This window comes from Falco naumanni, chromosome 2 (assembly GCF_017639655.2).
Source record: "Falco naumanni isolate bFalNau1 chromosome 2, bFalNau1.pat, whole genome shotgun sequence".
NCBI classification, from domain to species: Eukaryota; Metazoa; Chordata; class Aves; order Falconiformes; family Falconidae; genus Falco; species Falco naumanni.
In genome coordinates this window covers 21,237,191-21,253,914 of record NC_054055.1, presented here as the reverse complement: position 1 = coordinate 21,253,914, position 16,724 = coordinate 21,237,191, and the positions used below count along the sequence as shown (strand labels likewise).

The window sequence follows — 16,724 nt, the reverse complement described above, 5'->3', positions numbered from 1 at the left end:
CACTGTCAGGGGACTTGCAGGATGAAGGGAAGTGCGAAGGACCCCCAGAGTCAGCACAGAGACGCAGGCTATTGACTCCCCAACTCCAGCAGCTCCCTGAGGATCAGTCGGTTCTGTGGGACAGCTGCAGGAGACAAATGGTTGGGTATAACTCTACATGGACACTACATCTACGTTGCAAGCTTCTTCTGCTTTCACCTTCTCCTCAACTGGCTCCCTTGCAAGAAGGGACTGCCAGAAGCTGTATTTGGCACCAAGGTCTGACAGTGAGCAGGGCAGTAGTTTAAAATGTTAGTGGTAGTTGCTAAGTATTACAGTACTAAAACTGAGGGGAGCAATTGTGGAAAATATTTTAGTAATAATCTTAGTAATAAAAACTTGCAGGGCTGGCACTGCTCTGCAGCACTTTTGAGAATTGTCCATTTTGGTTAGGTTTTCAATGCCAAGCAAATAGTTTAGCTATTTAGTCATAATTTATATTAATTTGCTGTTTTAAAATAATTACTGCTTATTATCCAGGGGAAAAAGCATCCTCTGTGCAGATCATTTTTCTCATTTCCCTGACATATAGCCAGTGTTATGTGCATTAATAAAGAAAGCTATGCTGGGACATATGTTTCAAAGACTTAAGTCTCAACTCCAGTCAGCCAGACCATTGAACTTCACAGTAACACTGCTCGTTTTATTGGGATTTTTCTCTGCCCAGTTCTCTGTGGAAAACTGTCTGATTCTCAGAGGAACTTCTAAAACAAGAGAGACAAAGCTTACTGAACACTGAAAAAGAGCTGCACATGTGAACAAGTATCAGAAAAGCAGAACATAGAATTGCAATTTTTCATGTTGCATCCTCTTCCACTCTACCAAGCTTCACAGACCAACTATAACTCCTGAAGCACACAGCGTGAATGGAACAGTACATTTCTAGCTGTCCAAAAAAAGGCTAGGAGAAGAAAAATTACATCAGATGTAATTCCCGGCAGCGGTTCTCTGCAACTCTGTGCCTCAGCATGGAACAACGGCCACATTTTGCCTAACGCATGCCACGTGGTTCTCTGTGTCCCAGGAGGAATCTGGCCTCAGCAAAAATTCTCCTGCAGGTTTTGCCTGCAAACAGTCGCTCTGCACCACTCCACATCACCCTCAATGTAACTCAAGGCAAAAAGTGCAAAGTTTTCCAGCAAGGAAAATGCAAGGGAATAGTGCTGTTGTCTAAAAATACATCAAAGAAGAGTAAACATCAGGACAAAGAAGTTATTTAAGCTAAAGGACAATGTTGGCGTAAGAACAAACAGGTCATCCTGAGATGCACAGGATAGGTGGTTCTGGTGATGCTAAGGTACCAAATTCTTAAACAACTCTAAGTGAAAGCAACAGTAGTCTTTACTCCCCCACACAGGCAATTTCTCCAGAATGTTATTGTTATTAACCAAAAGGGTGATGTGAAGCCCAGATAATAAACACCAGAAATAAGTCTTTGCTTTCTTGTTGAAAGAGAAACAAACATAGAAGAAGTTGTTTCATGTGAAAAGTTTGGTCACTGATGGTGCTTCTTTTTTCAGCTACAGGTAGATGCCCATGTGTCCCTGCCCTTTTAAAAGGATTATCTTCAGGCACTCATGGCATGGTTTGTGCATAGGGTCACCATGACTGTCTGCAGCAGTCATAAACGAGCCTTTCCCACTGAAGGGAAAAACACAAGTTTTAGTATCCCCACTGAATATATCTAGTTTGATTCGAGAGAAGTCTAAAACTGACTACTCAACAATCAAATGCTTTTTTCCCATCATGGACTGTGGGAAGATTAGAAGAAACTATTTACATCTTATTTGTACCACATGTTTCAGGGCATTAGAAGAGAATGCAGCAGTGTATATTTCTCCCAGATTCATTCAAAGCAGCTCATTCAAAGCAAACAGGTTTGTACCTGGAATCAATTCACTCTGAGACATCTAGGATATTATGCATGGTACTAATTTCACTGATCATCCAAATCTTAATGAGCCGTTGCTTGCAAATCACTTTGAACCCATGGACAATTTTGGGATTAAGTCTAATTCACACTGTTTTTTACAATCCATGCAAAAAATGTAAAATTGTAGGCCGATGTAGTACCATATACTAATCAATAATTAATATCTTCATTACTATCAGAATTTAGTAATAATCCATTTACAATAGAATTAAACCAAATAAAACAAGATTATGTAACACTGTGTACTGTCAAAGCACCCTGAAGTGGTAGTAAAATACTGCAAAACCTTGAGGCTCATGGATGTCTTCACTTCCCGGAAAATTAACACACAGATCTTCAGAAAAAAAGTTACAGTCATTCCTTAAGCCATGCAAAATGAGATGCACATTATTTTTAATATCAGTAATAAGTACCACTGTTTCCTTATCTCACTGCTTCTCCGGTCTTCAAGTTCTCTTTATTCCTTGGCCAGCACTACTCATAAGTACTGCACAAGAGCACACTTGGGCAGGATGCAAGAGCCCTCATAGTCAGTACTGTCATTGCCAACCCTTCCGGGCCAACTGCAAAAATGTTACAACAAAGGCTGCTGGGGACCTGAGGATACTTAAGACCGTGGAAGGTGCTCAGATACGGCTGTTGTCCTGTCTACTCTTACATTTTTGTGGCAACATTTGGAAGGTAGGTTTGCATGAAAAGTAGAGAAATATAAAGAAATCCATAATTTGAAAGCAGCATTTTAAAACACAGCCCAACTTCATTTCACTTAAATGCTGGCTAAGCAAAATTTGCAATTATAACATTCTAACAATTTGCGTTGTGGCTTTGTACTTCAAGCTTTGCAACAAAGGGAACTGAGATGAAGTCCTCTACAGTTAATCTGTTTTCTGGCTGAATGATGTCTAAACTATTTCTCAAAAGCAGTTTCAAAACATCACTGATTTGTAGCAGTAATAGGAAGCATATATTAAAAAAATCAATAGATGCAACAGAAATTGAAAGAGAACAAAAGAATCTCAAATAATTGGAAATAATCACATTATAGAAGGGTTCGGGGGAAAGACGATAAATCAGTTAATGGAGCAGTGTCTCCCAGAAATTACTGCCTCCGTATCACAGTCTGTAGACTATTTGCCTGTATCTCAGCTTCTCTGGTACTTACATACCTATAATGCAGACACGCAGTGGCTGATGCACAAATACACACCGCACACATTTTACTGACCCTGCTGGAGGCCTCGTAACTTCAGCAGTGTTGTAGAATATATATGCAATGGGTAGTACATAATACAATTAGATCTATATTGAACAATGATATAGGATATATATAATTATTCATATGTGATACATATGAATATATATATCATATTAATATATTATACAACTCTATAACTGCATGAGTTCTAGGTGCAACAAATAGCGTACACTTAAATATTTATAGTATGGAAAACACAATATATAATAAGAGCAAAGAAAAGACTGTAGACTAATTGAAGCATTCAGAAGCTGGAAATTTTGTCAAAATAGTAAGTTACTCAGTACCTCTTTTTTACTTCTCAGTTGAGAGAGGGCCTTAACATGGCTACCTCGACGCACTGAGATAACAAGGCTGCAGGCCGTATTGAGTCAGCATCATCAGAACTTCCACAGTGAACAGATTGGTGAGTATTTTATTACAGCTTCTCTAACGCGTACAGGGGCTCTGCCCCCTATTCACACCACGTCCCTCGCCCCGTGCCCTGGGTGACGGCAGGAGCGCTGCGGTCCCCGGTCCCCGGTGCCGCGCAGCGGCGGCGGGATGGGCGCCATCCACCCGCAGGCTTCCTGACCCTTAAGGAAAGTTCGCTGAAAGTGTCTTCGAGCCACGTTTAGAGGAAGGCTAAATGTTTTAATAGAGAAGTAGAATTGTTTTGTCTAAATAAAACCTGAGAGTTTCCCAATCCGTCCTAAAAGGTACCTAAACCGTGACATTTGCCACTAAGTAGGAAACGCGTGAACCCTGGCAGGGAGACCCGGGCTTCGCCGGGGTTCGGGCGGAGGGAGGTGACCCGGCCGGGCGAGCGCAGGGGCGGGGGGCGGCCACCCGCGAGGCTTGCTGCTGCCACCGGCCCGGCGGGGACGGGGAGCCGGGCCGAGCCGCACGCTGCCAGCTACCCCCAGTACAAGCAGGTTTATGCCTCTGCCTATAAACCGCGTTGCTCCGCCACACCCGACCTGGGCGTCCGCGCCGCCGGCTCCGCGGGGCCTCGCCCAGGCGGAAGGTGGGGCGGGGGGCGACGGGCGGGGGGTGTCGCTGGGGCCGGGGCGGCCGTGGAGGCGGGCGAAAGAGCAGCTGAGCGCAGCCGCCGCCGCCTCCCCCCGGGAGCTGCCCGGCGGCCGCCCCCGCCCAAGGGGCTTCGTGCCTGGGGCCGTCCCGCAGAGCCCACCCCGTGCAGAGACCCCCCCGCGGCGGGGCGGCCGGGCCCGGCGGGGAGCGCGGGGCGGGGCAGCAGGGCTTCCCCGCGCGGCGGCGGTGGCGGGCCGCCAGGGGGCGCTGCAGGCGGAGCCCGCAGCCCGAGGCCCGCGCTTGGCGGCGGGGCCGGCGCCTGAGCGCCGTATCATGTGGGCCGGCCCCTTCCATGGAGCCGGGGCTGCTGCCGAGCGCCTCCTGGGCGGACGCCGCCATGAGGCTCTGAGGGGCGGCTGCGTGTGGAGGACCCAGCCGGTCGCGCTGCGGAGCGCGCCGAGCCTGGCGCCGGCCTCGCCCCCGGGCAGGGGAGCCCAGCGCTGCGGTCGCTGCTACCGCCGCCGCCGCGGGTCCGGCCGGGCGGGCGGCCCGGGGCCATGTAAAGCGGCAGCGGCCGGGGGGAGCCGAGCCCAGCCCGGGGAGAGGAGCTGCCGCTGCCGCCGGCCGGGGAGGCCCCGCGGGGGGGATCATGGCGACGTCTAATCTCTTAAAGGTGAGAGCGGGGCCAGGCCGGGCCCTGCGCGAGCAGCGAGGCGGCGGGCCGGGGCGGCCGGGGCTGCCCCACTGGGCCCCGCGGGGGCAGGGGCGGCCGGGCCGGGCGGGGGGCGGGCGGCGGGGCAGGCCGCGGGCGCCGCTGCCCCCGGTTGTCGCTGGCAGGCCGGGCCGGCGGCCCTCCCTCAGGTGAGCGGCCTGGGCGCCGCGCCGGCTGCGGGACCGCTGGCCTCGGCCCGGCCCGGCCGGTGGCCTCCGGCCGCCGGCACCCCCTGCCCGGCTCTCCCTCCCCAAACTGGCGCCGCTGGGAACGGCGTTGCGTCGTGCTGTTGGACAGGGCACGGCGTCGTCCTTTGTTTATTTAAGAAGACCTCGGCGTGCGGAACATTAGTTTTAAGTTAAACAAAGAGTTGAAAAATGCCTTCGCGCTGGGCAGGTGTCGTCGTTTGGGTTGCCACCGCAGCCCAGCTTTTTCGTTAACTTCAGTTTTCCTGCAAAGAAAAACTCCCGGAGGCCTTTCGCTTAGGTTAAGCGGCTTTGCTTTTGTAGTCGGATGTTTTCAAGCACTTTCCCGGCGTTCGGTGGCAGCTGTCAGTCACCCCAGGTGATGCAGATTTGCATGCAAGTTTTCAGTGTGACAGGCCCAGTATTTGAGCTCAGAACTGCCTGCCCTGATAGCTGCGGCATGTGTGCGAAGACGACTGTATGTGGCCTTTGAGGCTATGCCAGCACATGGGAGACGGGCCTACTTTAAACAACTGTTACTAATGCCTCCAGTAAGTGGTTATGGAACATCAGTGTAGTTAGGCTGAAAGGCCTTGGGAAGGCTGTCTGTTTAGCTTCATCAGTTTCCAATTTAAATGTATGTAAATACAGACGTATACATGCGTGCAGTGCTATGTATTATAGTTAAATGTGGTTCTGAAGAAGTACTGCTTACATTGTAGCAATCTGGCCTATTTTGGATGTATAGATTTGGCCTGAAACTGCTGGTTTTATTGCTCTAGCCTTGTTTCTTCCTGGTATCCAAAAAAAGGTTTTAGTATTAAAAAGGTATTTTTTTTAAAAAAAAATCTTAATTGAAATGTAATTGAAATTAATTGTAATTCATCTCTCTGTATTTTTATCCGTAAGTGGGTAGTTAGTTTTTTAAGCTGATAAGATGTAAATAAAATTCTGAAACTGAAGAATCCAAGAACACTAGAGAAAAAAATACTGTCCCATAAGAAGAAAAATGTTTTTTATGGAGGAGTGTGGGTTTAGAGCAGGGCTCAGACAGTTCATCTACATATTAATGTTTTAGTCTATCTCTTTGCTGTATGTTTAAGGATCTCCAGGAAGACCAATCCATGTTTTGACGAAATGTGGTTGCATAGCCCATAGCAGCTAGAAGAAACATAGGACTGTGAGATTTGTCAGCACTCCGCCTCAGCTGTTTTGAAAGAATAATAGGTGTATAGTAAGTGAAAATAGAGTGAAAGGCCTTGATTCTGCGATGTGACTCTTGCTGAACTGAAGCCTTTGTGTTGACTTGTCATGTTGTTACAACTGGCCTCTGAATCATTAACATTTTATATTGACAACAAGAATTATACACACAGTATGTTTTAGGAAAAATGCCACAGAGATACCTATTCTAAAATAGGCCTTTCAGGTCATTTGAAGTGTTTTTAAACACTGTAACTTAATAGTTAGTGAGTTTTCTAAAAACAATAAAGTATGAGTCCTGCATTACAAAAGAAAAGATTATACAGTGATTTGACTTTGTTTATAATGACACAACAAATTGGTGCAAGAATTGGAACGAGATCTGGTCCTTTGTTCCCCAATTCTGCTCATCAGAGTACTGTCAGAGAAGCAAACTGTTGATTCCAGGTTAGTGTTGATTGGCAGTGCCTCATGCTGTTTGAAGCTGTGAAATAAATGTACTTATGCTTTAGGGAAAAATAGCAATGTCTCAGTACAGTAAAAATCCCTGGGTAAGAAAGGAGAGGTGTTAGAATTGATAAGTTTTTTTCCATATCTTCTCCAAGTAAGTGTGCATAATCAAATCTAACTTGGGTTTAGACAGGTCTTGGTTTTGCTAGGATAAACAGGAACTAAGAGTTTTCTCTGTTTTTTCCCCCCATCCTCATTCGACTTTCTACTTTCTTACATTTGAGAAAATGAAGTGAAATATTCTTTTCTTATTCTAGTAACAGATACTAGCTGAATCCAAATCTGACTGGCTGTTGTAATTTAAAAGGGCATCATTTAAACTCCACGAGTGTGTTGTTGTCCTAATTGTAAATTGTTTTTCTAGTGAGAGGCATATTTTCAGAGACCATTCTTTGAACACAAAATTAGAATGACCATCACATGTTGAATCCTGGTGAGATACGGTAATGTGGTGAAAATATTGAAGTACGTGGAGCTAGCCATTACGTGGTGAGCTAGTGTGGTACCCTACCTGTAGCAGAGCTGCTGTCCCACATTGAGTCTGTGGCTTTCCTGTTGATGACTGAGCCGTTACTATGTAAGTCAGGTAGAATTTTTATTCTCTACATACATGTGGCTCTGGCACTTTTGAAGTGGGATACTTTGTTTCAGGGGGTGTGGTGGAACTTGTAATTTCTTCCCTTTACAGTAAGGAGATAGTCTAAACCAAGTTTTCCTGCAGTTTCTGAAAGGCACCTTAGCTTATTGAAAGCACAAAGAAAACCTGTAGCTGTATCCCTGCCAGCTGATCATAACACTTCTGTAGGTCTTTACTGGAGCTGCTGGCAAATGCAAGAGTCCATCCTTGTGAGACGAATTGCAGCTTGAGCTTGATGTTAGGAGAGAAGAAGCAAAGGAAGCAGCAGACTTCCTGTAGACTAAAGTGAAATGAAAACCATTATTTACCTTTACATTGATTTCAACTGGTTGGTTTATTTTTTCTCACACCTGTGTCACTGACAACTGGGAACATATCTGAAGTTTTTTAATTGTTCAAGTTAAAGTGCATATTTCTAGATCTGTATTTTAAGTTTGTCTGTTCCTTTGTTATTTCCAATTAGGATATCCTGAAGAAGCTAGGCAATGTTGCACACTAGTTAGTTACATAGCAAAGCTTTCCTTTTGCTACTGTTCTGCTTTGTGTAGGAACTTTGCTACAATCATTACAGTGATACTTTTTTTAGAGCTTCTGGTAGCAGAGATTAGTCAGATGGTGAATTTTCATGCTTATTTCTGTCTAGGACCTCATACTTCATCCTTCTGTGAACTAGCCTTAATGTATCTAGTGTCTGAAAACAGTGAAGTAATAAGGGTGAAGATGTTATTCATGTGTAGATAAGATGTACAATAAGATGTAGAGGATGTTGCTTTTTTACAGTACTCTTTAGAGCATCTGACGGAGATCAGGGCTGAAGTCGTATGTGGCTTGACATATATAGAGTACACAGTAAAGAGGGATGAATGTCAGAATAGACATTTCAAGGTTCAACAAGACAGTAGCGTGGAGGTCTTGTTATATTGCCTTGCCTTGTTCTATTCCATGTTTATTTAGGATCTTGCACCGTATTCTGTGCCTGCTTCTGCTGCACTTCTCTTAAACTTGCTTGCAGTTAAGGAGAGGAATTTTTTGTTACATGATAATACCCAAATTGGGAAAAATGGTTAGTGGAACAGTTCCACTTGCGTCATTGTACTAATTCTACATAATATCCAGCACCATGTTTTTTGATACCCCAAAATGACTGTGTTTAGGTGCTTATGCATAGAAGTGAAGAAGAGGAAAAAATAAGTTTGGTGAGTAAAATTGTAGTATATATTTCAATATGGTGTGTGAAGTAGTATACGTTTCAAGTGGAGTTTAGTGTTAAAATGGAACTTTAAATCTCTGTGAAGAAGTTTAGTGAAGTGGCTTTTGAAACATAAAATATTTCGCAAGTGGAGTTATTTTTTCAAAGCATTAAATTTTAAACTCCTGAAATGGTTACTTAGCCAGGGTATGGCTATCAGTTGTAATCCCTGTTTTCAGAGAAGAATTGGTAAATGGAGCAATTTTATTTCATCAAAGGTGTGACTGCCTTCTGCTTATTTTTCCTTGGGATCTCTGGTTTGAGGCAACAAGCTACAGAAGAAAAGTTACCTGGGAAATACTGCTCAGAGATTCCCTAGGTTTGTGAGTGGCTAAACAAAGTGGGAAATGGGTTCCTCATGTTGTCTGGGTCACTGGTGTATGTGTGACTCTGGTAACAACTAAGAATTACCACTGTTTGACCTCCTTTTCTACTATAGAATTTGTTTTTCTTGTGTAATAATAGGGGTGGAATTAATGAATGTGAATGACACACAGTAGGTGGTATTAAGCACCCTTTCTTCTTGTAATTTCAGTACAAAAGTGTAAGATTATGGAAGCTTGACTCTGTCTAGAAGATGTTGGATTGTTTATTGAATGTAAAGAATAGTTTAGTTTTAATCCATTAATTTTATTTCCTCTTCTGCTTAATTTAGGAATAAAGGAGGAAGTGGGGGAAAAAAAAGTTTTAATCCTATGTATGCAGTTTTTACAACTGAAATGGAGTTTTATGTGTGCTGCTTAGGATGAAGCAGGTAATCACAATCTAAATAATGTAAACACTAGTGTTTGTGATTCCACCGCCCACCCCAGCCATGTTTTCAAGTTTCACAGTGAAACTAGTGTTACTCACAAAGACAGACCATTCAGTTTTTATCTTCATCTGTTTTCAGCGAAGGACTGTATTGCACTTCTCCAAAATTGCCAAACAGTCTTTCTACCTCTTCTAGAAAACTTACGGGATTTATTTTGAAGTTTCACTCCACAGGAAAACTTTTTACGAAGTTGGTTTTACTTACTTTATAATGCCTTTTCTGAAACTTCTAATTGCTCAGTAGCTGATCTTTCAAGTTCGTTATCCTGAAAAGAAGGACCAGGAACAGAGATATCTGCAAATAGAAACTAATAATTTTCACAGGGAGAGGGAAGATTACAGCATCTCATCAAAGTTTACGGAACAATTGTAAAAAATGCGGGGGAAGCATGTAGCTGATGATTTGCAAAGATGGTGCATTCAGAGATATATTTTTTTTTAATTTATTTTACAGTGGAAACAGGCAAAACTGTCTCTGAATTGGAAAACAATTTTTTTTCCTATTTTTTTTTAATGTTGAAAGAATTATAAACTTTATCAAACAGGGGCTACTTCTGTGAAACCTATGTTCAGTACCTACTTCAATGGTTTGATAATGCTGTGGGGCTTCTAGGTGCTGTTGCTGTAGAAATAGCCACTGTGATGCCTGTTGCATCTTTATAACTTGAAGGTGAGACATCTCTGCACTTAAGAGCAGCAGGGGATACAGTTTCCAAACTGTGCTTATTCTGAATACTAAATTACAGATTTAATTGTAAATGTCCATGTAGAAATTAATCAGGACATAGTTGAGAGAACCTGGTGTGCTGCTTGTGCCTGTTCTGTCTGAAGAGATGTTAGTGGCAGAACAGTGCACTTGTCAGAATTTCAAGTAGTTAAGGCTGTATTATTTGCTGTATTTGAAGTGAATTGTGTCAAACATAGTATTACTAGCTGAGACAATGATCAGGTCAAACGTAGACAGTGCATTGGAACATAATGCTACAGATAACCAGTAGTCTTTCTGGCACAGAACTCTCAATCATTTTTTTTTTTTATTGCAGGTTTTTCTTTTTAAAATCTGGAGCTGTAAGCAAGTAGGATCACAACATATGCAATAGAGATATTGTTTTAAAGTTTGGCTTTTTTTAGTAATGGAAGGTGGCCTGTCTACTTTTTCACAGTAATCGGAATGATATGGGAGCACTTCCATTTCTGTAGCTTTTCTCTTAATTTGCATCTAAGTTTGGGAAAAATTCACCTTGGATTAGATTTTTCAGCACGGTGTAAATCATGATCTGCATCAACTGTGTCTTGGCTGTTAAGCTGCCTATGACCAGTTAAACCACAGGAAAGGAGTCTATGATACAACAGCTCCTGCGTTACTCTGCTTCCTTCCTCCCTCTTTGCTGCTGATGCCAAATGCACAGTGGAGAAGAAAGGTACATGGCAGCATCCAAAGGTACCATTCCTGATTCCTGGCTACCATTTGGGTAATGGTAATTTATTCAAGACTGCTTTGCAACTCTGTAGCGACTTTCATTGGGGGTATCTTGGCTGGGGCAGTGAAGCTAACCAAGAATCTTTTGTTTTCTTCATGTATTACTCTGTTAACACAGGTAAAGAACACTTGCTAGAACTTGTTGCATTGTAGCTAATGCAGTGAATAAAGGAAGAAGTTGGCAATCTGCTTCTCTGAGAAACAAGTAATTGCTGTGTTCCTTGAAATAATACTGTGAAAGTGTTGGTCAGCTATGGTGTTGTAGTTCAAATGCTAGCTTATGAGAGACACCTCTGAGAAGATATTTTTACATTAACCATAGACACTACAATCCTTAAAGATAATTTTAAATAAGAAACTGGTTTATTAACGATGGTTTTTTTGTTCCTTTTAGAATAAAGGTTCACTTCAGTTTGAAGACAAATGGGATTTCATGCGCCCTATTGTTCTGAAACTTCTTCGTCAGGAGTCTGTCACAAAACAGCAATGGTTTGATCTGTTCTCGTAAGTAATTTTTTAGTATCATACATCCTTTGGTGTAATGGGAATACAGTTACAGTACTACTTCTGATACAGAAGTCAAGTATGACACAGACTATGTGGGAACACAAAGAACAGAAGTAATAGTTTAAGTTTTATTAAGTGGTAAGTGTGCCTACATCACAGTAAATGTGCAGAAGTAGGATTTTGATGAGATTCAGGTCATTGCAGATAGGACTGAGAAAAAACAGCAGAACTTCAGCTGATTATAGTAAACAAGTTTTGTACCTGCCCACAAACTTTTTTGCCAGAATTAGAGAGAAAATGTTGTTTAGTTCTTTGGTGGTAAGTTCATTTAAAGGCAGTTTGCTGAATGTTATATTATTCTCATTTGAATGGCTTTCTTGTAAAATAACTTAAGAATGCTACTGAAGTAACAGGGTGATGCAGTTTAACTGGCATAATTTGGATATTTTTATATTCTAAGTATGACATATATTTTTCAGACAGTGTTCGCATTATTGTACTTTCTAAAAACCCTGCCATTTTCCTCCTTCCAAAAAGCCAGAAGTTGCTCCCTGTTAGGTGATGATTTTTTTCTTAAAATACATCGTGACCTTTGCTAAACTAATATAGAAGTGAGTTACAGCATATATATTGAAAGTATGTCTAAAATAATCTTTGTCTCAGCATATTTATTTTCACTTAAATACAGTTGTCGCTTAAATCTGCAGTCTTTCCTTCTGCTTTTTAAAATCTGTCACAAAAGAGGGTTTTATTCAAATGCAGTCTGTATTTTTATTGCTCTTTTCCATGTGGACGGTGCAGTGATTCTTTTTATACCCATCTTACTGCACCTGTCACACTTCTCTGCCAGCCAAAGGAAAGGTAGTTTATCATGTAATGAGATTTAGCATCTTATGATGTCTTGACTATAGTAGTTGCCAGAAACATGGTATAGTTAGGATACAGATTCAGTTCCGAGTCATTGCTTTCATTTTTAATAACTAGTTCAATAATGCTGCATTGGTATTTATTCCATTTATTATTTTTCTTGTAGCTGAATTATTGAATAGAACTTAAGTAACTTTATGGCTAAATCAAAGTTATTGAGGGAAAGAGTTCCACTCTCCTAGGTTCTTGGTTTTGTGCAGTGCTCTTTGTTAAGCTTTTTAATAAAAATGCAAAATCTGTAGGTGTCTTCTACCTGCCCTTTAAGTGTAATCATCCAGTGTTGCTTTTTTACTGCTATAGGGAAGCGGTGGCTTTCTAAATACAGTAACACCTTTTCTGGGTGTGAAAGTTGCGGGAGTCTCACAAGTTAGGTAGACCTCGGTAAGTCCTGGGCCAGCAACTTTGATCCATGTCAAAGGAACTTTTTACTTCATAAGGTTTGACTTTTCAGTTAAATTAAAAAAGATGGTTTTGTATTGAAATAACTATATTGATTTAATAGGAACAAAGTCATACCTTTAGATTTTATAGTTCCTTTCCTGCAAAGATGTGGCCTTATTATTGAAAGGATGAAGAAGAACCAGGGGAAGGTAATGTGTCAAAAAAAAGGCTGGCTAGGCCACATAATATATAGATGTATGGGTAGGAGTGTAGCTTGCTTTATTTAATTTTTAGTATGGAAAGAAAGTAGGAATTAAGTTACACTTCCTAGGCTTTCAGATAGAAAAAAAAATTATTTGAATGTTGATTAAAACTCCTTAATAAGAATTTGCTTTGCAGTGCTGTTTGGCAGCTTTCCTGCAGTAAGGTTTCACTTTAAAATGCTACCCCTGTCATGAAATGTTTAAGTGACCTTATTAACTAACTAAAATGTCTTTTAAATTACCTGATGCCCCGAGCTCTTGATTTCTTGCATGGAAGGTCTGTTTCCTTTGTTAGCGCAAGGATGTAGTGTTTGGATTGTGAAACTGTTGAGTGAAGGCTGCATGTTAATGAGAGTATTTTTAGAGTCATACGGGCTGAGTAGTAATGATTCTACTGGCAAGTGATTTCTGTCTTTTGACAAAAAAAAGCTTTAAGAATTGTCCTTAATGCAATAAGGTTATTGAATAAATACTGAAAACAGAATTGGCTTCTACATCTCCTTGACCATAGCCTTTTTCCTAGATAGGCTGCTGTTACTTGCTTCTGAGACTTTCTTACAGCTTCAGTCTCTTCTCCAAACATGCTTCTTGCATTCATCACTGGGATCTAATTGTGTGTTATTTGACAATGATAGATCAAAAGTGTAATTTCTTAGACATACTTAAAGTATGACTATTTAAGCCTCATAGATTACAGCATTAAACTTTTAGTAGCTGTTACTAAAAGATGAATAAATTGTTTTCTAGAGATGTACATGCAGTTTGCTTGTGGGATGATAAAGGTCCAGCAAAAATCCATCAGGCTCTGAAGGAAGACATCCTTGATTTTATTAAACAGGCGCAAGCGGTAAGTTCTTAATGTTTCATAACTCCTATTCATATTGCTAGAAAAATAACCAAATAGTTCTGACTTCCATTGGCTGTAAATGCATTGCTTTTTGTTTGAAGTTCTGTGATGCTCTGGAGATCATAATTACCCCGCAAACTTCTGTTGACAAAAAGAAGACAGCCTTGAGCATTTGCCTTGGCTCATTGTTTTCTTACAGTCCTTGAAACTGGGGTGGGCAATGATTTTTGTGTTAGTAAAAACCCAAAACACAACATCAGGGTTTTTTTATCCAACAGTACTTAGGGAACCTTCTTCCACTTGAAAACTTCTTGAGGCAAAATTTTCTATAAGAAGTTACTGTCTGAAAAAATATTTTGTCTAGCTTCAGTGCTGTGCTGAGATGTTCATGGATGGCTTTAAAATAAGCCATATGTATGGTGTAATAGAAATATCTGTGCTACTGATGTAGCCATCCAGTTTTATGGGCTTCCCCCCAAAGGATTGAAGTCATCAGTGGATTCAAAGGAAATGTTTGTGTTTGTAAAATATGTAACAAAAAATGTTTTGTGTAATAAGGGATTTAACAGAAGGGGTTGTTGTAAAATATATCTAAAAAACCCATGACAAAGGTTTGAAAGCAAGAAAATGAAAGTATAAAATCTTTCATTCGTGAAGAGGTTTACACCACTAAGGTTTTGCTTAAAAGAAAGTAGTTTCTTATAGAGGCCTTTTTATAACCAGGCTTATAAATGTTGATTTAAGTTCCGTAGGCTTACTTGCTTACATGCATAAATACTGTGCTGAACTGAGGCCTTCAGTGTGGTTTGTTTGGCTGTTGTCTGAGACGCATCTTTTTAGGCATTATGATAGCCATTGTACAATGTCATTGTAGTTTCCAGGGTAGCTGTCTGGGTCTAAGGAAAGGGAAATGCCATTGAATTAAACTTTTCACTCTATAGAATCTAACATAGTCCTTAGGGGTTTGTTTTCTTTTTGCTTTTTAGATATGGTTGTACCAGTACATGCCTTTAGACCAAAGGTTTAAATCTTTTTGACTTGCAGATGGCTTAAAAGAAAAACAAAAAGGTTCATTTAGGAAATTTAAACTTACAGACTACTTGTTTGCTCTTACTTTTCTTTACCCTTTAGAAACGGTCCATATGCCACAGATCAATAACTACATCCCTAAACTAAATGGCACTTAAATAGGTAGACTTTCTTATTCTGATATATCTTTATATTTGAGTTTTCTATGGGTAATTATTTTCAGTATAAGAAAAGCCAATCCATATTTTGTGCAGAAATTTGTATATAAATTACCTCTTCTCCCCCTCCACATCTTCCAGAGAGTGCTGAGTCATCAAGATGATACAGCTTTACTAAAAGCATATATAGTGGAGTGGCGCAAGTTCTTCACACAGTGTGATATTTTGCCCAAGCCATTTTGTCAATTAGAGATTACGTTAATGGGCAAGCAGGGCAGCAACAAGAAGTCTAATGTAGAAGACAGTATTGTTCGAAAGGTAAGTGGTAGGTATTAAGAGTTTTGTTGCATACTGTTCTACCTACAGTAATAGTACAGAAGGCATTCTGTAGCTGAAGATGAAATCGCACCAATTGTGTAATAAGATGTATCACTATGCTTTAGTGTGAGGGTCAGAACAACCCTGCAACTTTTTTTTTTTCCCAATCTGTTTCTCCAGTTTTGCTTTGGCTATTAACAGTTTTATTCAGGTGGTTAAAGCACTTTGTTGGGCTTTGGGTTTGTTTGGGTTTTTTTTGGTTTTGTGGTTTTTTTTTTAAATTATTACTTGAATCCTGGGGCGGTTATAAATTCGCCTACTGTTTCTATACATGTGAGTAGCAAGCGTACTTGTGTATGTAAATGAGTAGTTCTACACCTAGTTCATTTCCCTAGGCCAACATCTTAACTGGGGCACCTGTCTGCACTTTATAAATGATCAGTTAAATACTGTCATCTTAAGTTAAATATGACAATTGATCTGATATCCCCTTTTTCCTCCAAACTTTCAGAGATATCAATGAAAATATTGGACATGTAAAACCTTGTGAATATGATCTTTTTACTGTTCCATATCAAACAGGTAAAGAAAGTCTAGGATTTTGAGTATGGGAGTGCTCAGCGTTCTGAGTCTCATGAATAATGGTCCTAGAAATTGCTTTAGTCTTATTATAAGAAAACCAGAGCATATCAGTTGTAAATTGTTAAGTCCTTTAGTTTAATGTTATTCATTATCCCTTTTCATTGCAGAAGGTATCTGTAGAGAAATTAAAACTATTTATTGCTCTTTCACTTGGTACTTACTGAAGATCGTTTTTACTGTCCCCCTGTCTCTAGGATGGGAAGAACAAAATAGTTCAAAAGCATTACTTTGGGCAAGATTTTTTTTCTTCACCCTCCTAATTTGAGATCTGATCCTCTATACCTCTTAAAGAAAAGGAAGAGAGAATAGCAACAAAGAAAGGAATCACCACCTCGAGTTACCTTTTTTTGTTTTTGTCGTTTGTTGAAGAAAACGTGATCTTATTAGGCTCTTCAAGATCTGGCAGACTTGAACTCTTAACTCTGCTATATGCAGAGTTATGTATGTAGGCAGGAGAACTAAGAAATGAAAGAAGAAACAAGATGGAATAGAGAAAATAGTAAGGAGGAACTGGTGCCTAACAATTCAGGTTTTGTTGAGGGCTGAAGGTGATGGAGATGTGTCTTTATCTCTAATATGCAGTCCAGGAACATCTCATCATTAAGACATGAAAGCCCAGAGTCTC

General features: G+C 40.9%; 1 protein-coding gene across 4 annotated transcripts in view; it reads left to right on the top strand.

Moving 5' to 3' along the window:
- Positions 1-4,580: 4,580 nt before the first annotated feature.
- Positions 4,581-16,724, top strand: part of CUL5 (cullin 5) — a 37,088-nt gene continuing 24,944 nt past the window's right edge. Inside the window, exons 1-4 of one of the 4 annotated variants that reach the window (XM_040583556.1) lie at positions 4,581-4,911; positions 11,422-11,531; positions 13,853-13,952; positions 15,281-15,457. In XM_040583556.1, coding sequence (XP_040439490.1) covers positions 4,888-4,911; positions 11,422-11,531; positions 13,853-13,952; positions 15,281-15,457 — 411 coding nt within the window. In that variant the 5' untranslated portion in view covers positions 4,581-4,887. Of the gene's footprint in view, positions 4,912-9,392; positions 9,489-10,088; positions 10,989-11,421; positions 11,532-13,852; positions 13,953-15,280; positions 15,458-16,724 lie in introns of those variants that run through there. The other 3 variants (XM_040583557.1, XM_040583558.1, XM_040583559.1) reach the window with 3 other exon arrangements.